Source organism: Lonchura striata, chromosome W (genome assembly GCF_050655825.1).
Source record: "Lonchura striata isolate lonStrDom1 chromosome W, ASM5065582v1, whole genome shotgun sequence".
Taxonomy (NCBI): domain Eukaryota; kingdom Metazoa; phylum Chordata; class Aves; order Passeriformes; family Estrildidae; genus Lonchura; species Lonchura striata.
The window spans coordinates 16,763,260-16,785,396 of record NC_140743.1 but is presented as its reverse complement, the minus strand read 5'-3'; the positions used below and the strand labels follow the sequence as shown (position 1 = coordinate 16,785,396).

General features: G+C 50.7%; 2 protein-coding genes across 2 annotated transcripts; both read right to left on the bottom strand.

Annotated features, from left to right (window-relative positions):
* Positions 1–2,296: 2,296 nt before the first annotated feature.
* On the bottom strand, positions 2,297–8,136 carry LOC146763117 (uncharacterized). Its single transcript, XM_085571168.1, has one exon. It carries the CDS (start codon positions 7,381–7,383, stop codon positions 6,457–6,459), a length of 927 nt encoding a protein of 308 aa, XP_085427294.1. The 5' UTR covers positions 7,384–8,136; the 3' UTR covers positions 2,297–6,456.
* Positions 5,804–6,202, bottom strand: LOC146763118 (endogenous retrovirus group K member 19 Pro protein-like). The gene has a single exon (XM_085571148.1). It carries the CDS (start codon positions 6,200–6,202, stop codon positions 5,804–5,806), a length of 399 nt encoding a protein of 132 aa, XP_085427274.1.
* Positions 8,137–22,137: the final 14,001 nt, after the last annotated feature.

The window sequence follows — 22,137 nt, the reverse complement described above, 5'->3', positions numbered from 1 at the left end:
AACAGCCCAATTTGGCCTGTGTGTAAATCTGAAGAATGGAGATTGACAGTGGACTACCATGCATTGAATGAAGTGACTCCACCATTGAGTGCTGCTGTGCCAGACATGTTAGAGCTCCAGTACAAGCTTGAGTCCAAGGCAGTGAAGTGGTACATCACTACTGATATTGCCAATGCATTTTTCTCCATTCCTCTGGCAGCAGAATGCAGTCCTCAATTTGCCTTTATGTGGAGGACAGTGCAGTATACCTGGAACCGACTGCCCCAGGGGTAGAAGCACAGTCCTACCATCTGCCATGGACTGATCCAGACTGCACTAGAAAAGGGTGAGGCTCCAGAACATCTACAGCACATTGATGACATCAATGTGTGGGGGAACACAGCCACAGAAGTGTTTGAGAAAGGAGTGAAAATCATCCAAATCCTCCTGGAAGCTGGTTTCACCATCAAGAAAAGTAAAGTTAAGGGACCTGCTCGAGAGATCCAGTTCCTGGGAGTGAAGTGGCAAGATGGACAGCATCAAATTCCTACGGATATCATCAACAGGATCACAGCTATATCTCTACCAACCAATAAGAAGGAGACACAAGCTCTCTTAGGTGCCATAGGTTTCTGGAGAATACATATTCCTGAGTACAGTCAGATCATGAGCCCTCTCTACCTGGTTACCTGCAAGAAGAAGGATTTCCACTGGGGCCCTGAGCAGCAACAAGCTTTCACCCAGATTAAGCAGAAAATCACTCATGCGGTAGCCCTTGGCCCAGTCAGGACAGCACCAGATGTGAAGAACTTGCTCTACTCTGCATCTGGGAACTATGGTTTTTCCTGAAGCCCTTGCCAGAAGATGCCTGGGGAGACTTGAGGGTGACCACTAGGATTTTGGAGTCGAAGCTACAGAGGGTCTGAAACCAACTACACCCCAACCGATAAGGAAATCTTGGCTGCCTATGATGGAGTCCAAGCTGCCTCAGAGGTGATTGGTACAGAAGCACAACTCCTCCTGGTCCCCCTGACTACTGGTGCTGGGGTGGATGTTCAAAGGCAAGGTTCCTTCTACCCACCATGCCACCAGTTCTACATGGAGCAAGTTGGTTGCTCTTATCACACAGTGCACCCATATTGGTAAACTGAATCACCCTTGGATTTTGGAGGTAATCACAAATTGGTGCGAAGGTGAAAAATCTGGTATCACAGATGAAGAACAAGAACATGGGCTGAAGAAGCTCCACCATATAACCAACTTCCAGCAGAGGAAACACATTACGGTCTTTTCACTGACGGTTCCTGTCGCATTGTAGGGATGAATCGGAAGTTGAAAGCAACTGTATGTTTAAAGGAAAGGTTCCCACTACCCACCACGCCACTGACGCTGCATGGATCAAGTGGATCAGACTCATCACCCAGCACTCTCATATTGGAAACCTGAACTGCCCTGGGATTACAAATGGGCCAGAAGGTGAAAACTTTGGCCTCACTGGTGAAGAGGAACAAGAGCAAGTGATGTGTTCTGAAGAAGCTCCACCATACAACCATCTACCAGAAGAAACACATTACACTTTTTTCACTGACGGTTCCTGTCGCATCGTAGGGATGAACTGGAAGTGGAAAGCTGCCATATGGAGCCCCACACGACAGGTTGCACAAGCTACCGAACGAGAAGGTGGATCAAGTCAACTTGCTGAACTCAAAGCTGTTCAACTGGCCCTGGACATTGCTGAGAGAGAGAAGTGGCCAAAGCTCTACCTTTATCCTGATTCTTGGATGTTAGCCAATGCTCTGTGGGCCTGGCTGGAAAGGTGTAAAAAGGCCAGCTGGCAGTGTAAAGGAAAGCCAATCTGTGCTGCTGATGAATGGAAAGACATTGCCACTCAAGTGGAGAAGCTACCTGTGAAAGTCCGTCATGTAGATGCCCATGTCCCCAGGAGTCGGGCTAATGAAGAACACTGAAACACCGAGCAGGTAGATCAGGCAGCAAAAATAGAGGTGTTGAAGATAGACTTAGATTGACAACATAAGGGGGAGTTTTTCCTAGCTCAATGGGACCATGATACCTCAGGTCATCAGGGCAGAGATGCCACCTACAAGTGGGCACGAGACCAAGGGGTGGATTTAACCATGGACAGTATTTCGCAGGTTATCCATGACTGTGAGACGTGTGCTGCCATCAAGCAGGTTGTCTTGGTTTGACAAGACAGGAGTCTGAAGGAGGGCAAAAGCCTCCTGTGCAATGGAGAAGGTAAACCCCCTCCCTCTGAATTACTAGGATTTTTAAATTAAAAGGCTCTCAGGCAAAGGTATGGGAATGGGAGTAATAATTCTTTACTAGGAGAAACTAAATAACAATTTAAAAAGGCAAATGCAATTGGTACAAACAAAACTAGTGATAAAGTCCACAACCTGACACTCTGAGGATTCGGGGTGCTGGTAGCAGTCCAGTTGAAATCATAGCTGCTCCTCTTGCAGTGGCTGATGAATTGCAGCTGAAGTGGTGATCTTTAGAAGGGTATAGTTTTCTCTGAAGATCTGGTGGCAGTTGGGCCGGTCTTCCTCTGCGCCAGGGCCGCCTCCGAGCTCCGCCGCCGCCGCCTCACCGCGCTCCAGCCGTTTCTCTGGGAATCCGGCCGAAGGAGCTGCTTCTCTGGGAATCCCGCAAAGAGAGAGAGCTGCTCTGTATCCCAAAAGGTACCCCTTTATACAATAAAAGAGTGCTTGGCTTCCCCCTCTGGGTGGAGCATCTCACAATGGGATGGTGTTACGTTACCAGCCCTGCAGTGGGTCAGTCAATGGCCCATTAACAAACGATTACCTCTTCGGAGCAAACCATTGTTCTTGGAAGAGACAACAAACCTGCCCAACCTCCAACAGATGGCAAATAGAATACAAGCTTATCTTACAAACCAGGACACAGGTCAAGTGAGTGAAGCCCCTGTGGTATGGTGGGCAGAAGCAAGGGACTTCTGGACAGGACAAACGCAGATTAAGCCAATATGGTTAATCATACCTTCTCCTTTATTGTTTATAAGATGGCAGTTTATATACACTTCAATATAGTTTACAAATTGTAAGCACACTCTCATTGGCAAGCAAACATTGTTTTTCTTTGTCTTAAGGTGGCTAAAGTTTCACACTGAAGATCTATACTATCTCTTATCTTTTTATTTAGGAAATTTGCCTTTTTTTTCTCCTCAGCTGTTTTGCTAATTCTGCAGTTACCAGACTAAACAGCATATTTCACTTATGTTAGCAAACTCAATGTGGCACATTTCACCTAAATCCAAATGGATTTCTACCCTGTTATATTTTTATTCTGTCTCATTCTTCCCTTTCCTTAAGATGATAAGTAAATTCTTTTACTTAATGCAAATCCTTACATTAGTAAGTGCTGCTTAATGCTTTACTATGTACATTTGATCTACTAGGCACAATTACAGTAGTACAAGGAGTTCTCAAGCATACACAATCTTTAGCAGTATATACAAGCACAGTTTTCTGATCAGTGATTGGATGAATCTCAAAGTGGCAGATAAACAGTGGCATTGCATACAATAAGTACCATGGAAGTGGCCACATTAGAAGCAGGATCATAGGTTACAGATGCTTTTCACCCCCTCCTGTATGATCAAAGCTGCTGTTGCCTGCATCCAAAACTGTGCTTGTATAAAACTGAAAGCTAAAGACACGTAACTGCAAAAGCCATCCTCCAATGAGCAATCGCGTTGCGACTCTTCTCCCCCGTGTGAACAGTTGCCCACATGGCGGAGGAGAAGGTGTTGACAGACACATGCACATACTTAAGTCGACCGAACTCGGCAATGTGTGTAACATCTGCTTGCCAGAGCTGCAAGGCCTTCAGGCCTCTGGGGTTCATCCCCGCCAGTAAAGGTGCAGCAAACCCATGACAGTCAGCACAAGAGCTGACAATGTCACAAGCCTCGGTTGCTGTCAAATCAAATTGTTTTTGCAAAGTATGTGCACTTTGATGAAAAAAGTCATGCAGCGCCTTGGCTTGTGCAGTTCTATCAAGCTGAGGTGCCACCCACGCAGGGTTAGCCAACCTATCAGCCCTGGCATTACCTTCAGTTATGAAACCTGGTAAAGTGGTGTGACTCCGAATGTGCAGGATGTAGTACGGATTAACCCGGTCCTGAATTGCACACCACAATGCTCTCAGCAATTGAAACAAGATGGCATTGTTGACCTCCTTCAGCAGTGAGCAATCCAACCACTTGGTTATGTCTGCAACATAAGCAGAGTCAGTGACCAAATTCAAAGGCACCTGAGAGAACCTCTGAAACACCACAGCAATGGCTATCAGCTCAACCAACTGGGCTGAGCCGGACACGTGGCCTTCCAGCACTTGCCATCCAGACTCATCCTTCCAGGTCAAAATGGCCTTTTCCGTTTTCCCTGAACCGTCAGTGAAGACAGTGGGTCCCTGCACTGGCACTTGACTATTTTTCAGTTGCAAGGATAGATTGATTGTCTCTGCCAGTTGCAACAATTTGTGACTGGGCAGATGGTAAACAATTTGCCCTAAAAAATTTTGCAGCACTCATTGCAACGGAACATTGTTGATGAGACACCACTCAAAGGTGTCCTGTTCCATTGGAAAGACGATCCTTGCTGGATCGGCTGCCATAAATTGCAAACACCGATAACGGCATTTGATTATCAGCTGGGCAACCAAATCAATCAGCAAAGACACTGTCTTTTTGAGTTGATGGGGTAAAAAGACCCACCCTAAGATGTGCAAAGGATCAGGCCATTTTTCATCCCACTAGCCAATGATACCCGTGGGATGACTGTCTGGATAGGTAATAAAAACAGTGATATCAACGGAAGGGTCTACTTGGTAAACCTGACGAGTAGACAGAGCCTTTTGAACCTCCTCCAGCGCTTGCTTTGCTTCAGGAGTCAATTTCTGAGGCAAACTCAGGTCTGGGTCCCCCTTTAAAAGTTTGAACAGCGGGGACAGCTGCGTTGTGGTCAGCCCCAGATAGGGACGTAACCAATTGAGGACCCCAAGCAATCTCTGGGCATCATTCAGGGTCGCAATAGTCTCTGAAAATTGCACCTCCTGATGCTGAATGATTCGCTCCAGAATTTTGACCCCCAAATAGTTCCAAGGAGGTCGGCTCTGAACCTTTTCCGGAGCCACTTGCAGTCCATAAGAATGCAAGGCGGAGGACAACTGAGGCCGAACCCTCTGCAGTTCCTCCAGAGTGGGAGCCGCTACCAGAATGACATCCATGTAATGATAACAATACACGTCAGGGAACTGCTCATGGACTCCGGACAAGGCCCGGGCCAAATACCATTGACAAATGGTCGGACTGTTTTTGCAGCCCTGTGGCAAAACTTTCCATTGATATCTCCGTACAGACCGATGATTGTTGACAGAAGGCACAGTAAAAGCAAATTTTGGTCTGTCATCAGGATGCAGAGGGATTGTAAAAAAACAATCCTTCAAATCAATGATCGAGATTTCCCAACCTGCGGGGAGCATGGTAGGCGAGGGCATACCAGGCTGCAATGCCCCCATGCTTTCCATGACTGCATTGACTTTTCGGAGGTCCTGTAGCAACCTCCATTTCCACAACTTTTTCTTGATTACAAAAAAGGAGTGTTCCAGGGACTGGTAGAAGACTCAATGTGTCCCTGGCGAAGCTGATCCTGAACTAACTCATGAAGGGCGACTAATTTTTCAAATGGCAGGGGCCACTGGTTCTCCCAAACAGGTCTGGTCACCAACCACCATAAAGGCAGTGTAGGGTAATCTTCGCACTTCAACACAGTGACCCCCGTCAAAAATCCGTCCCGATGCGCACACCCCAGGCTGCCAGCACATCCCGCCCCCAAAGAGTGACCAGAGCTACAGTAACATAGGTCCGAACCTTAGCTGTCTGCCCTTCCACATTTTTGATCAACACAGCCTGCCGGCTCACAAATGTCTGTGCTGCACCCCCCAAGCCATCAATGGCCGCTCCCACAGAGTCCAAAGGCCACTTAGGAAGCCACACAGAGGCGGAGACGACCGTCACATCGGCTCCGGTGTCGATCAAACCTTGCAGCTGGATCTGAGATGGGCTGGCACCTGGCAAAATCACGGAGCACATCATCTGTGGATGGTTGGCAGAAATGAGCACAGACCAGATGACTTGCGGCGGTCCCGTGGATCGGGAGTCACCACCATCTCCTCGCATCTGTTGATCTGCCCTGGGAACACACAACTGGAAAGGCACAAGTTGAGCAATGCGGGTTCCTGACGGAATAACAACAGGAGGGGAGGGTGTGGAAACCATAGCACAAATCTGGCCTGTAAAATCAGAATCAACAACACCCGGGTGCACAAAGACTTTCAAAAGGGTAGTGTTAGACCGCCCCATCAACAATGCACCCAATCCATGACCTAAAGGCCCGAATGCATTCAGAGGGACCCTGTGCACCCTAGTAGAATCTAAGATGACTGCTGCTGCAGTGTGTACATCCACCCCGGCAGAGTCGTGGGTGCCTGTGTCAAGTTGACTGGGGCACCATGCACTGCCGCTGGTCTCTGGGGGATCACTTGTGTCAGCGTGCAGTTCCCCTGTGCGCTCCTGCCGCCATTTCCCGAGCCTGTCAAACACTTACCATTAGCATGGTAAGTAGGCTTGCATTTCTTCGCAAAATGACCTGGTTTACCACACCTGGAGCACAGAAAATTAGAGCCTGACCCCTTCTTGACTTTTGTCCCCTGCCGCTGCTTGCTCTTCTTCTTTTCCTTCTTGTGCCGACCAGTCCCTGAGGATGACAGGCCTGCCCGCAAAGATGCTGCCAGAACAGATATTTTATGGTCCACTGTACCAACCTTGGAACAAGCCTCGACCATATCTGTCAATGACGGATCACCTAGCAATGCGTCTATAATTTTCCTACAATCCTCATTTGCGCTGTCCCTTGCCAAAGTTTTGCACAAAACATGCCTCAAAGTCTCATCATCAATCTGCTTCTCCAAAGTAGCTGCAAGATTCTCAACAAATGGCAGGAACAATTCCTTTGCCCCCTGTGCTATCTTTACATAACGTTGCCTGGGAGCAGCTGTCTCCATGGTCTTGAGCAATGCCGCAAAACCCACCTTCTGGGCCTGCTCAAGTACAATGTGGTGCCAAGTAGCCTGAAAATCAGGATTGGCAAAGTTATTGAGTCCCATGAGTGCATCCTCCCCCACACAACACCTAGGGTCTGTCTGAGGATAGTGTTGATTCTCAGCTGCAACCCTGTCTGCCATCCTCCTCCAATTGCTCATAAAAAGATCCATTTGCACAGGTTGGAACAACACAGAGGCCAGATGTTTGATATCATAGGGAGCCAGCAGGTCACTGTTTATCACTCTGAGGACCTGCATCAATGGAGCAGAACCCAGTCCATATTTTGCCACCTTGTCCTGCAAAATACTGTACAACCTTCCAAGCTATTACCTCATGCTTGTCCTGTTGTCCCGAATTTGGGACAGCCTTGTGCACAGGAAAGGCTTGAAGCTTATGTTGCACTGAAGCATCGCCACCCCCACCCCCTTTTGCTCCCCCTGGGGAGGACAGAGGAATCATCTGGCTGCTAGGTACGGTCTCTGCCTCCTTGAGAGGCGGGTTCAAAACCACACCACCAGGCTTTCCCACCCGCTCTAACAAATCCCAGTCACACGCTTCCAAAGTGCTTTGCCTGACTGCATCCCAAAAACGACGGGGATTTATCGGTCGCACTGACACCTGACAGGGAGGCAGCGTCCACAGATCTCTCTGAGACGCTCACCGCCCTCGTTGGTGTCGGCGTTCCGACAGACGGTCAGGCCCCCATGACGGCATCGAGATCAAATCATCACTGTCACTATCTGCCTCCTGTGACAGGGGCGTGCAGGACAGTCCATGATCCACAGGGGAGGGTGGGCTGATGGGAGACACGGAGGCTGGGGAAGCGGCTATCGACCGCGAAGCTGAAGCAGTGGGCGCGGCCCCCGAGCCAACAGCTCCCGAAGCAGAAGGTCCAGCCGCCGGTGACGGGGCGGGGACTGGGACCATCACCGGCCGCTCGGTGGATCCTTCCATCGCAGACAGCAATACGAAAGGATCATCAGGAGCTTGCAACACCGTGGATGTGACGTGCGTTGAAGCTGCAGTCATCGGAGGCAGGAACGACACTGGCTGCTGGGGCACAGCAGGCATCACGGGCATTGAAGCAACAGCGGGCGGGGCAGGAGGCAGAACCGCCGCTGCCGAAGCTGCAGGCGGGGCGAGAGGCAGAGGTGCTGCTGCTGAGACAGCGGGGGGGGGGGGGGGGGGGTGGGGGTGGGGCGGGAGCCAGAGGCTCCACTGGAGCCGCTGAAGCGGCGGGCATGGCGAAAGGCAGAACCGCTCCAGCCGCGGGTGCGGTGGGTGGGGCGCCGGGCCCCATCGCTGGGAGTGCCGGCGCCGCGGCAGGCGTGGCATGGAAAGCAAGCACCGCCCCCAGCGCCGGCGTCAGTCCCGGATCAGGGGGGGCCGAAAATGACACCGAAGTGCCCCCCACAACATGCTGCTGAACCATCGACGCGGGCACCGTGAAAGAAATCAAGTCAGTCCCAGCACACGTCGCGCAGCGGGACGTCCCAGGAAGCAGCTGCGCTGGCCCCACCGGTAGAACCGGAGCCCCCGCGGGAAGTGGGGTTTGTGTCTCTGAGTGGACGAAAGGCTGCATCCCTGCCCCCAGCGGCAGCTGGGGGCGAGGCCCATACATCTGCGCAGGCTCCATAGATGATAACGAAGGAGCCAGGGGGGCCACTGCCCCCGCAGCGCCCGGCGCCGCGGGCTGCGCCGCTCCTCCCCCCAGCTCCAGAATGGAGAGGGGCCCCAACAAGGGCTGAACCAGCTGAGCCGTCTGGTCAACCGAAGGATGGGGTCCGGGTTGTCGCGGCGGTGTCACTCCCGGAGAGAACACTCTCAGAGGCCGTGCTCCCCGAGGTTCCCTCCTGCAGGGGCACATACACACGCCCCCATACCGAAAACAGTGCGGACACCTCCGCGTCCCCGTTGTGCATCTGCTTCATGAGGCACCGCCCCAAATCGCGCCAAAGCTTTCGATCAAAGACCCGCCCAATGTCCGCGGAGAATCCATGATCCCGAGCCCAGAGTAAGAGCCGTATCATTTCCTCCTCAGAGACCCAAGCCCTCATCTGCGAGATAGAGTCTTGCCAGGTGGACAAGACCATCCGATCAGCTGCAGACGCCTGATTCCCCATTGCTATGAAATCTCCCATCAGCGAACGTCCACTTTTAGAGACAAGACAGTCCACTCCTCCAGGGACATCCCGTCCCGCACAGTCCCAGTGTTAGGAAAATAAGGCGCTCTTAGAAGCCGAACCGCTGTCCAAATAGGACCAAGCCTTCTACAGAAGGTGTGGACTTCCAGCATTACCTTTCTTAAGAAGGCAGAGGTGTCCGTTCACAGCCACAGGCTGGTGGCACGGTGCCGCGCCGCCGAGACCCCCCCGCAAGACGCAGAGGTTCAGGTCGCCAGCCTAGACCATAGATTCACGAGCGGTCGCCAGATGTCGCTGTCGAGGCAGGACGGGAATGAAGAGACTGACTCAGAAGGCTGTTGAGAGTAAAACTCCTCTTTATTCAAAATACACCGCTCTTTTATACAGTGCTTTGCAAGGGCCAAATTCATTGGTTCTGAAGTGAAAACAACCTACACCATTGGTTCAGAGTGCTTGACGCACAGTGATAGAGCTTAACTATAAACAATGTGAAAAACAAGAGAGATAAAGAATTATTTACATTATTTCCCAGCACTTTCCCAGGCTTTTTGCCTGGCTAGAAACTCTCAGTTACTTTCTTTGACTGAATCTGAGACCCACACCGGCTTTTTAGGGATAACTGTAGGGGTTGTTTTAAGTTTGCTAGTCCACCTGTTGCAGTGGCCAGCTCTCTCATAGATCTAGTATACTGATTAGAATTTGCGATTAAGGCCATTTAGCACTGTTTTCGGATAGAGGTATTTTAGGATTTCAATTACAATTATACACAAAGCAATTCTATAAATAAAATTACAAACTACTCCCCCCCACAATACACCCATTTTGCTTGAATAAGTTTTAGTTTCAGTTCATTGTCTCTTGGTGTCAGTTTTCAAGGGGCTTCTGGGGCCTGCTTCATTCGAGCGTGGTGGATCCAGGCATTCTGCTTCTTAATCTTGATTGCGGCGAGGGTGGTGAGAAGCATCTGGAATGGTGTTTTCTCACTGTGGTTCTAAAGTCTTTTCTGTAAGAGACTTAAGGTAGACAATTCCTAGGCTGTATGTTATGTACTGGTTCACTTAGCTCTTTGCTCTGAGTTCCAACTACATGTAATATTGTGACTGGAACTCCAAAAGCAATATTATTTATTCTGGTCACTTTGACATTTCTGGTGGGGAATGTTTCTGGCCACCCTGAAAATGTATTTGCTAATATTCATAAATACTGACACTCCCCTTTCCATGGGGGTTTTGAAAAGCCAATTTACCACTGCTGTCTGGGTCCATGGCCCCTCCCAATCTGACAAAGTTTTGTCTGGGGTACTCTTGGGGTTAGTTTGGAGGTAAGGATCACACTGTTAGTTCTCCTGGCATATAAGCTCCTGGTAATGATTCTTTAAATCAGATATGTGTTATAAAAAGCCTGTGAAAACTACCACTTAGTTTCAATGCACTCTGTAACACTGGCAGCATTGGTCATTCTGGGAAAGGAGCCACACTTTATAAAAGCTTTTAAGTACTTAGGCCCCAGTGTGTTTTCTGGTGGTCCTCTCTTTCTAGTGACCACACGTATGGGAAGGGATTTCTAGCTCCCTTTTAATGGCAGCTCACCGTTCTTGGTTATATGTCCCTTTTGATTAGTATTATTATTTTCTGGCTTACCTTTTAAGGAAATTTGTCTATAATTGCCTCACCCTTTACTGCTTTCTTTGTTTTTCTATCCACCAGCTCATTTCTTTTTCTCAATTCTGATCTCACTCTCTGGTGTGTTTTAATAAGCATACTTCTAGCAGCTGGATTATCTCTTGTGCATGTTTGATGTTTTTTCTTTGGGAGGTCAGGAGTCCCCTCTATCTCTAGACAGTTCTATGTGTGTGCACAATTCTGAATGCATATCTAGAGTCTGTTTGCCATTTCCAAGGCACGGGGTAGTGCAATAATCTCGGCCTTCTGCGCAGAGGTGCCTGTTGGTAAGGGTCCAGATTCTATTACCTCTCTGCAGGTAGTGACTGCATATCCAGCATGTCGCTTTCCACTGGCAACGTAGCTGCTCCTGTCAGTGAACCAGGCCTCTGCATCATCTAAAGGAGTGTCCTTTAAGTCTGGGCAGCTGGAGAAAGTAGCTTCTGTAGTCTCCAGGCAATCATGGTGTACTGCTTCTCCTTGATTTCTACTGAGAAAAGAAGCTGGATTGACAATGTTAGTTACCACTCTCTCTATATCATCTTGTTCTACCATGATGGCCTGGTACTTCAGGAACCTCTGTGGTGAAAGCTGGTGGCGCCCTTTACTTCTAGTACTGCGGACACTGTGTGGGACACTAGTACAGTTGATTTCTGTCTCGGGGTAAACTTGCATGCTTCTTGTATATTCAGCACGACTGCTGCTACAGCTCTGAGGCGGCCTGACTGTCCTTTGGTATTGCATCTGGTTGCTTGGAAGCAACTGCCCTCCAGTATGGATTCAGTTCCTGAGCTACATGGGAGAATAGAAAGAATAGTTTACTTACATCTGGAAGTATCAAAGCTGGAGCTGACATGAGGGCACTCTTTAGTTGGTGAAAGGCCCATGTGGCTTCTTTTGTCTACTGGAGATCTCTGTCTGACAAACATTTTCTAATTATAAACACACAGCTGGCACTACCCTGCCATGACTGTGCCTTTTCTTTAATACTATGTATCTTTGGAGTTCTAGGAAATTTGAAAGGCTTCTTCTTTCTTCTTGCGAAGTTTCTTAAGGTTCTGGATTTTTGTAAGTTGTTCTCTAAACAGTGTGGGGGATTTTGAAGCCTTGAGGCACATGGACCATGTGAGCTAGGTTTTGAGCCTGCTTTTAGGGCTTTCCCATTCAAATGAAAAAATTTTCTGGCCGTCTTCATGGATAGGGAGGCAAAAGAAAGCATCTTTCAGATCTAAAACAGTAAACCAGGTTAGTTCAGGTGTTAAACAAGTTAGTAAGGTATATGGATTTGTTACCACAGGATATAAATCCTTTGTTATCTTATTGACAGCTCTCAATCTTGTACTATCAGTTATTGGGCTCATTTCTTCCCTATCTTTTTCAGGGGGTACTGCTTAATTTTCACTGGTTGTGTCCTTTCCTTAAGCTTGATTACTATGGGGGGGGGGGGGGGGGCGTTCTTTGCCATCCGTGGTACGTCAGAGGCCCATACCCCTAAAAATACTTGTCCTAGTATCTCTTCATTAATTTCCTCCTTATTTTCAATGGCTGTTAATGTTAAACTTAACACCACTATGTACCTTTGATCATTTACCTCCAGAGTAACCTCCTCATTCTAGAATGTTTAGCAAGTTGGGCATATACAAAAACTTGTAAATACCCCATTGTTACTTTAAAGATTTGCAAAAGTATGCCTTCTCAGACTGGCCAGTAGTTCTCCACACTACAACATAATCATCCTCTACAGGTACTAAACTTCTATTTAAAACTGAATATATGGCCTCTGTATCAACTAAAATTCTACCCTTTTCTCCTGGTCCTACTGCCTTTTGCAGAGGGGTCTGTTACTTCCTAGTTCTGGATGAGATTGGACTGCCAGGAGGGGGATGGGCTCTAGTGGATATACCTTTGGAGACTGAGTCTTCTTCCCTTTTGGGGAAGTCCTCATTGTTATGAACAAAACAGCCTGGCTGGGACACTTGGCTCAAACTAAGTACTGACATTGAAATGTTAATTAGCTAATTGCTCCTGGGAATCATCTACAACCCCACCCAAACTAGGACCGGGATGCAAAATAATCCAGTGGAATAATGGGAGGGGGTTTTGGGGGATGAAAAACACCCCTAAATGGAAAAGATGGGCACAGTGGAGGGGGCTGGATGGGTGTGCTGGTTGGGGAAAAGGGAACCCCATCCCTAGTCTGTGTTTGACCTGTCACCATAACCTGCAGAGGACCAGACTGGACTGGGCTGTGGGAAGCAGGCACAAAGGAACAGACACTCTTCCTGGTGTTACCAGGAGGGAAGGAGAGGGATAGCTGCTGCTGGACTTCGGCAGCAGGCTCTGCACATCCCCCGCACCCTTTGGCTACCAGTGTGCCAGGTGGAAAGGAGAAAGGACGGTCTGCTGATAGCGACTTCAGATACAGACTGCACACCTCTTCACCTTCAGCTACCAGTGTGCCACGGAGACTCCAGGGACAGACTCTACACGCCTTCTCCCTCTTCGGCTACCGGAAGAAGCTACAACAGCCCCCTGCCGAGCTGACCATTTAATAAAGAGCTGAACATTAATAAAGGCATAAACCCAGTTCATTTCAATTTGGGTGCTCGTCCGGGATAGCCACACCCGAAGAGGAACCCTGGACAGCTGGACAGCTCGACCACCTGTTTCGAGGGACCCTCAGGATTTGCTGTCTACTGGACCCTAGGATCAGCGTGAGATGAGCCACGTGGAGGAGCAACGCGAAGGGACGATGGATTGGTGAGAAAAACCGGGAGATGAGCAAGTGAGTGAGTGAGTGAGACGGGGGCTGGCAGCTCGGACACCCGAAGTGAAAGAGACACGCTAGTACCGCGTTTCCAGACTCCTTCAAAGGGGCCGCCGAGAACGGGGGGTAGCGAGTGGAACAAAGGAGTGACGGAGGCGTCTCCTTAGAGGTAAAGGCCATCCTCTGGGCGTGTGGAGATTCTCTAGGGATAAAGTCCCTGGCAATCAGGGCAAGGCAGTTGTCCACAGCAGGGTAGGTGGGATGTCCGTGGCAGGTGGGGACGCATGTCGCGGCAAGCAGAGGGCATGTTCATGGCAGGCAGGACAGGATAACAGGGCATGTGAGATGTCCCTGGAAGGCAGGGCAGGATGTCCTTGCAAAGCAGATAGAGGGCATGTCCTAGGAGGCAGGGGCATGTCCTGGCAGGCATAAGGCATGTCCTGGGAGGCAGAGGGCATGTCCTGGCAGGCAGGGGGAATGTCCTAACAGGCAGGAGGCAGGTCCTGGCAGGAAGGGGACATTTTCCGGTAGGCAAGGGGCATGTCTTAACATTCAGGGGACAAGTCATGGTAAGGTCTTGGCAAGAAGGGTGCATGTCCTGGCAATAAGGGGTCAGGTCATGGCAGGCAAGGAGCAAATCGTCACAGGAAGGGGTCATGTCCTGGCAGGCATTGAACAAGACCTGGGAGGCAGAGGGCAAGTCCTGGCATGTAGGGCATGAACTAACAGGCAAGGGGGAGGTCCTGCTAGAATGGGGGCACGTCCAGGCAGAAGGGGGCATGTTCTGGCAGATAAGGCATAGGTCCTGGGAAGAAGGGGGCATGTCCTGGAACGCAGAGGAGAGGTCCTCGAAAGCAGGGTCCATGTTCTGGCAGGCAGGAGGCATATCCAGGCAGGCAGAGTAAAGAAGCAAGAAGAAATGCAAGTAGGCTAAGCCTAGTACGAGACTTAAGCGAGGGGACTTGGCCGGAGTTCGAGTATAAGGCTCAGCAGGATGTTCAACCTTACCTCAGCAGGGAGGCCCAGCTTCCTAAGCCTCGTAAGAGAGTCAGGCAAAGGGACTTGGCCTGAGTTCGAGTGTAAGGTTCGGCAGCAAGTTCGACATTACCTCAGCAGGGGGACCATGCTTCCTAAGCCTAATACAATTCAGGCGAAGAAAACTGGCCAGACTTCGAGTGTAAGTCTCGGCAGGACGTACGACCTTACCTTGGCAGAGAGACCAAGCTTCCTAAGCCTAGTAGGAGTCAGGCAAACGGACTGAGACAGAGTTTGAGTGTAATGCTTGGAAGGACGTTCAACCTTACCTGGGCAGGAAGACCAGGCTTCCTAAGCCTAATAGGATTCAGGCGAACGGACTTGGCCGGAGATTGAGTGTAAGGCTCGGAAGGGCGTTCGACCTTACCTCAGCAGAGATAAGAACATTCCTAAGTCTATTCGGAGAGTCAGGCAAAGGGACTTGGCCAGAGTTCGAGTGTAATGCTCGGCCGGACGTTCGATGTTACCTAATCAGGGAGTCCAGGCTTCCTAAGCCTAGTAGGAGAGTCAGGTGAAAGGACTTGGCCGAAGTTAAAGTGTAAGGCTCAGCAGGACATTTGACCTAACCTTGGCAGGGAGACCAAGCTTCCTAAGCCTAGTAAAAAAGTCAGGCGAGGGGACTGGGCTGGAAGGTGGAGTGAAAGGCTCAGAAAGACGTTCAACCATACCTCGGCAGGGCGCCCACGATTCTGAAGCCTAATAAGAGAGTCAGGTGATGGGACTAGGCCGGAGTTAAAGTGTAAGGCTCGGCAGGGCGTTCGAACTGACCTCGGCTGGGAGACCAGGCTTCCTAAGCCTAGTAGCAGTCAGGCGAAGGGACTTGGCCAGAGATTGAGTGTAAGGCACGGCAGGGCGTTCGACAGTACCTCGGCAGGGAGACCAAGCTTCTTAAGCCTAGTAGAAGAGTCAAGCGATAGGACTTGGCCGGAATTTGAGTGTAAAGCTTGGCAGAAGTTTCGACATTACCTCAGCAGGTAGACGAAGCTTCCTAAGCCTAGTGGCATTCAGGCGAAGGGACTTGGCCAGACTTCGAGTGTAAGGCTCGGCAGGACGTTTGACCTAACCTTGGCAGGGAGACCAAGCTTCCTAAGCCTAGAAAAAAGTCAGGCAAGGGGACTGGGCTGGAGGTGGAGAGAAAGGCTCAGCAGGACGTTCAACCTTACCTCAGCAGGGCACCCACGATTCTGAAGCCTAGTAGGAGAGTCACGTGATGGGACTAGGCTGGAGTTAAAGTGTAAGGCTCGGCAAGATGTTCGATCTTACCTCGGCAGGGAGAGCAAACTTCCTAAGCATTGTAGGAGAGTCAGGCGAAGAGACATGTCCGGATTTTGAGTGTAAGGTTCAGAAGGACGTTCGACCTTACGTCGGCAGGCGGACCACGCTTCCTAAGCCTAGTAGAATTCAGGTGAAGGAAACTGGCCTGACTTTGAGTGTAAGGCTTGGCAGGACGTACGATCTTACCTCAGCAGGGACACCAAGCTTCCTAAGCATAATAGGAGAGTCAGGCAAAGGGACTAGGACAGAGTTTGAAATGTAAGACTCGGCAGGACATTCAACATTACCTCGGCAGGGAGACCAAGCTTCCTAAACCTAGTAGAAGTCAGGCAAAGAGAATGGGAGAGAGTTCGAATGTAATGCTCAGCCGGACTTTCGGCCTTACCTCGGCAGAGAGACCAAGCTTCCTAAGCCTATTAGGATAGTCAGGTGATGGGACTAGGCCGGAGTTAAAGTGTAAGGCTCGGCAAGATGTTCGATCTTACCTCGGCAGGGAGAGGAAACTTCCTAAGCATTGTAGGAGAGTCAGGCGAAGAGACATGTCCGGATTTTGAGTGTAAGGTTCGGAAGGACGTTTGACCTTACGTCAGCAGGCGGACCACGCTTCCTAAGCCTAGTAGAATTCAGGCGAAGGAAACTGGCCTGACTTTGAGTGTAAGGCTTGGCAGGACGTACGATCTTACCTCAGCAGGGACACCAAGCTTCCTAAGCATAATAAGAGAGTCAGGCAAAGGGACTAGGACAGAGTTCGAAATGTAAGACTCGGCAGGACATTCAACATTACCTCGGCAGGGAGACCACGGTTCCTAAGCCTATTAGGAGAGTCAGGGGAAGAGACTTGGACAGAGTTGGAGTGTAAGGCTCACCAGGACGTTCGACCTTTCCTCGGCAAGGAGACCAATGTTCCTCAGCCTATTTGGAGAGCCAGGTGAAGGGACTTGGCTGGCGTTCGAGTCTAAGTCTCGGCAGAAGGTTTGACTTTACCTCGGCAGAGAGACCAGGCTTCCTAAACCTAGTAGGAGTGTCAGGCAAAGGGACTTGGCCAGAGTTCGAGCGTAATGCTCGGCAGGACGTTTGACATTACCTCGGCAGGGAGTCCAGGCTTCCTAAGCCTAGTAAAAGTCAGGCGAAGGGACTTGGCCAGACTTTGAGTGTAAGGCTCAACAGGCCGTTTGACCTAACCTTGACATGGAGACCAAGCTTTCTAAGCCTAGTCAAATTCAGGCGAAGAAAATGTGCGAGACTTTGAGTGTAACGCTCGACAGGACGTAAGACCTTACCTCGGCAGGGACACCAAGCTTCCTAATCATAGTAAAAGTCAGGCAAAGGGACTTGGCCAGATCTTGAGTGTAAGGATCAACAGGACGTTTGACCTAACCTTGACAGGGAGACCAAGCTTCCTAAGCCTAGAAGGATTCAGGCGAAGAAAATTTGAAAGACTTTGAGTGTAACGCTCGGCAAGACGTTTGCCCTTAATTCGGCAGAGAGACCAAGCTTCCTAAGCCTAGTAGGAGAGTCAGGCAATGAAAATTGGCCAGACTTCGAGTGTAAGGCTCCACAGAACGTTCGACATTACCTTGGCTGGGAGACCAAGCTTCCTAAGCCTAGTAGGAGTCAGGCGACGGGATATGGCCGCATTTCGAGTGTAAGGCTCAGCATAACGTTCGAACTTACCTGGGCCGGGAGACCATGCTTCTGTCTTGGTTTGACAAGACAGGAGTCTGTGAAGGAGGGCAAAAGCCTTTTGTGCAATGGAGAAGGTAAACCCCCTCCCTCCGAATTACCAGGATTTTTAAATTAAAAGGCTCTCAGGCAAAGATATGGGAATGGGAGCAACAATTCTTTACTAGGAGAAAACTAGATAACAATTTAAAAAGGCAAATGCAATCGGTACAAACAAAACTTCTGATAAAGTCCACAACCTGAGGATTCGGGGTGTTGGTAGCAGTCCTGCTGGAAATGATAGCTGCTCCTCTTGCAGTGGCTGATGAATTGCAGCTGAAGTGGTGATCTTTAGAAGGGTATAGTTTTCTCTGAAGATCTGGTGGCAGTTGGGCCGGTCTTCCTCTGCGCCGGGGCCGCCTCCGAGTTCGCCGCCGCCGCCTCACCGCGCTCCAGCCGCTTCTCTGGGAATCCCGCCGAAGGAGGTGCTTCTCTGGGAATCCCGCCGAAGGAGCCGCTTCTCTCGGGAGTCCTGCCAAAGGAGCTGCTTCTCTGGGAAATCCCGCAAAGCGAGAGCTGCTCTGTCTCCCAACAGGTACCACTTTATACAATAAAAGAGTGCTTGGCTTCCCCCTCTGTGTGGAGCATCTCACAATGGGATGGTGTTACGTTACCGGGCCTGCAGTGAGTCAGTCAATGGCCCATTAACAAACCATTACCTCTTCGGAGCAAACCATTGTTCTTGGAAGAGATAACAGACCTGCCCAACCTCCAACAGATGGCAAATAGAATACAAGCTTATCTTACAAACCAGGACAGCTTCCTAAGCCTAATAGGTGTCAGGAGAAGGGACTTGGCCGGAGATTGAGCGTAAGGCCCAGCATTATGTTCGAAGTTGCCTCGGCAGGGAGACCAAGCTTCCTAAGACTAGTATGGGAGTCAGGCGAAAAGACTCAGAGAGTTCAAGTGAAAGGCTCAGCAGGGCATTTGACCTTACCTCGGCAAGGAGACCAAGTTTCATAAGCCTAGTAAAAGTCAGGCAAAGGGACTTGGCCGGATATAGAGTGTGAGGTTCGGCAGGACGTTCGACTGTGGGAACTCAAAATGTCTCTCAGACATTTTTAGAGGTTCCAGGCCTTGGTCAGAAGCATTCTAGATTCTGGCAGACAACTGAAAAACAGCTGTGATTTTGAGTTTGAGCCATGGAATGAATTACCAACTTTGGAGGTGGAACGAGCAGTCACAAAAGGTTAGATAGTATAGTAAAAGTAGTTACAAAGTAGAGGGGAAATTTTTTTAGTACTGTACAGGGGGGTTTTAACATATGTACAGGGGGGCTTTCACTTTGTACATGGGGGTCAGAAGTTCTAAGATGGAGGAAAGTGGGCTGATCCTGTTCTTCCTCCTTCTTCTTCCTTGCCTTCATGTTCATGGTGATGTTGGCACTCACAGATTGGTTTAGAGTAGAAAAACACTTGGCAACGTAGGTAGTAGGTATTGGGGAATAATTGTAAACATGTTATACGTAATATATCTTATAAAAGATAGCAGCAGCCCTGGGCGGAGAGAGAGACGAAGAAGACAGCAGATAGAGAGGATGTCAGGGTGTGTGTGTGCCTCTACCCAGGCCGCTGATCAAATAGCCGCAGTCCAAGAACATAATCTGTTAGATAACTAGCAATAAACTGCCTTGAGACCGAACAGCTAAGCCTGCGGAGTTTTTCTTTGGAAGCACGGGTTGGAGGAGGAATTTCACCACCACATGAGGCCCCAAAGCAAGGCTGGGGTTCTCACATTTGGCGTCCCTGGTCGGCCATCAGCAAAAAGAAGAAAAAGAAACATCAAACAACCTCCAACCTTCATCGGCAGAAAAAGTAAGAAAAGAAAAAAAAAAAAAAGAAGAGCAGTACACACTCTCCGCTATTTCAAGAAGAGAGGGAGCGGAAAGCTCAAGATAAGAACCTGACCTTCACCAAGGCATTTCGTCGGGAGGACAGCCAGGAGGAGAGAAACCAGAAGCGCGCCTGGGATTCCTTGCCTGTGGCCTGCTGGACAATGGACAGTGCCATCTCCAGGCTGACTTCATGCTGACTCAGCTTTTGGTGAGAATGGTCGAAATTAAGAACATGGGGAGGGAAAGATCTTTCCCAAGGACACACCAAAGACTTTTTTTTAGCCCTATAGGGCAAAACTTCTACCCATCAGGGAGAGACAGCCCAAATGAAATGAAAACTTTGTTATCATAGGTGCGGTGTAGTCACTCGCACACAGATGTATATTTTTTCTTGGGATTGAATTTTTGGCAAAGGATCAATAAGTGACTTTATTACTGAGCCACAAAAGGACAAAAAGATAAGACTGCTGCAAAACTTTTGCTTTTAACAAGGACAATATTATAGCCAGCTCTACGGCACGGCACGTCCAGCCGGACAGCTGGGGTTTCTATGGGAGCACAAAGGGGGAAGATCGCCCAGGCAGCAGCTTGGGGCAGTTTTCCTCACCACAGATCCAGGGGAAGCAGGACTGCCTTCCATGGACAATCAGGGGATGGTCTGTCATCATCATGTCCTCCGGGTTGCCACTGTTCCTCAGTTTCCCTCGAACCTCAATCCCTGAGCTCCTCCAATGCAAATCCCCCAGACAGAGATAAGCTAAGCACAGCCGCAGCCCCCGGTGGGGGAAGGGACCACGCGCTGCTCGAGTCCGAACCCGCGGCGGGAGGGGCAGCGGCGGCATCGGCGTCTCCGCGGGGGAGGGTGCAGAGGGAGTGCAGAGCAGAGAAGGAAGAGGAGGGGAGAGGAGAAATCTTTCGTGGCTGCTCGGGCTGGGAGTTCAAAACAGCCCGCGGTGCAGGCGAGAGGGGGTACAGCGGGAACAGCGCAGACACGGGGCAGCGGGGGCGCGGGTGCAGTGGCCAGGCGTCCCGAGCGTCCCGTGATGCGTTTGGTGTCGAGAATCCGTGAAGCCGCAAGAGCGGCCACCCAAGACGCGGGGGGGCAGCTCCCGGACTGCGGCAGCCAGACCCGCTGAGGAAATAGCAGAGGGACAGCGGGAAGCGTCCCTCGCTGCAACTCAGGCGGCGGGCACGCGCGTGAAGGTTGAGCGGAGCCCGAGAGCCACGGGTGCAGGGGAATTTTCGCATCTGGAACGTGTGGGACAGGCGCAGGCGGGGCGGGGCCGGCGCGCGCGGGCTGTGGGTGCTGGAACAGTCAGGAGAGGGGCAAAGCGAGATGGGAGACATCGGGGCCGGAATGGGAACAGAGAGGGTGATTGCGTCGGCCCGGGGGGGGCCGACAGTGGCTCTGAACCAGGCGCTGCGAGCCGGAGTTAGGCGAAAGCACGGCCGGGACCAGAGCAGGAGCGTCCTCACCCCCGGGGTGACACAGGCAGGGACGGAGCGTGGCCAGGATGACTCAGGGCACGGGTCCGTCGCAGTTCCCATGGCAACAGCCAGCACAAACCCACAGCCACCCCTGTCAGTTTCAGACGGCCAGAACAGAATAGTTATTGCATCAAAAATTAGTTACACATGGATCAGTTGTTAGAAGAAATGTTAGACTGAAAGTTTATCAGGAATTAGTACGGGGTTTGCGAATGTAAATCAATTGTCGGAAGTACATATTGGAGAGCAGAGTGCGCCGAACGGTAGAGCGGGGTCTCTCGCATCTCGAGCGTGGCACAGGCACTGACAGTGTCAGCGGCAGCGGCGGCCGCCAGCCAGCCAAGTGCCCACAGACTGCACGGCGACCGCGCGGGGGGGGAATCCCGAGCGCGGGACGCGGTGCGGGGCGCGGCGGCGGCGGGGAGCGGCAGTCGCGCGCTGATGACGTCAGCAGAGCGCCTAACCACGCTGAGCAGGGACAGACACCGGGACGACCCGAGCGGGACTGGAACGGTGCCAGGTTCAGTCGGGCGTGAGAGGGGACATTCCCGAGCTCACGGCCGTGGCCGGGGTCAGCGCGGTGGGGTGCAGTCAGGGCTGGTGTTCCTTCTCTCATTCCCATGGCGACACAGACAGAGATGGGTGAATCCAGGATGCACACTGCGTTTACAGAAGTTAAAGCGAACGCAGAAGTGTCTGAGGGACAGGTTTCAGGCACGGGTCCAGCACAGCCGACACTGGGTGTGAACGGGGACTGGGCAGAGCCAAGGCAGGGATTTCCTTGGTCACTGCCTCTCCACAGCAGAGCTGCGGTGTGACAGATGCCGAGGCTTTTTCCACTGCAGTGCACATCCAAACATTAACAACAAATACACGGCACAGCCCAGAAACCACAGCAGTCAAAGTAAACAACTTTTTGCAATCACATCTATTACACCAAATGTCCCACAGCAATGATGAGATGGAATTCCAACATTCACCCAAAAAATAAGATGCAGCTGAGTCGCCACTTGAAATCAAGGGTCTCCTTCAAACTTCTCCAATGTTTCTAAACGCTAACCCCAGATTTCTTAGTTAGGTGACAG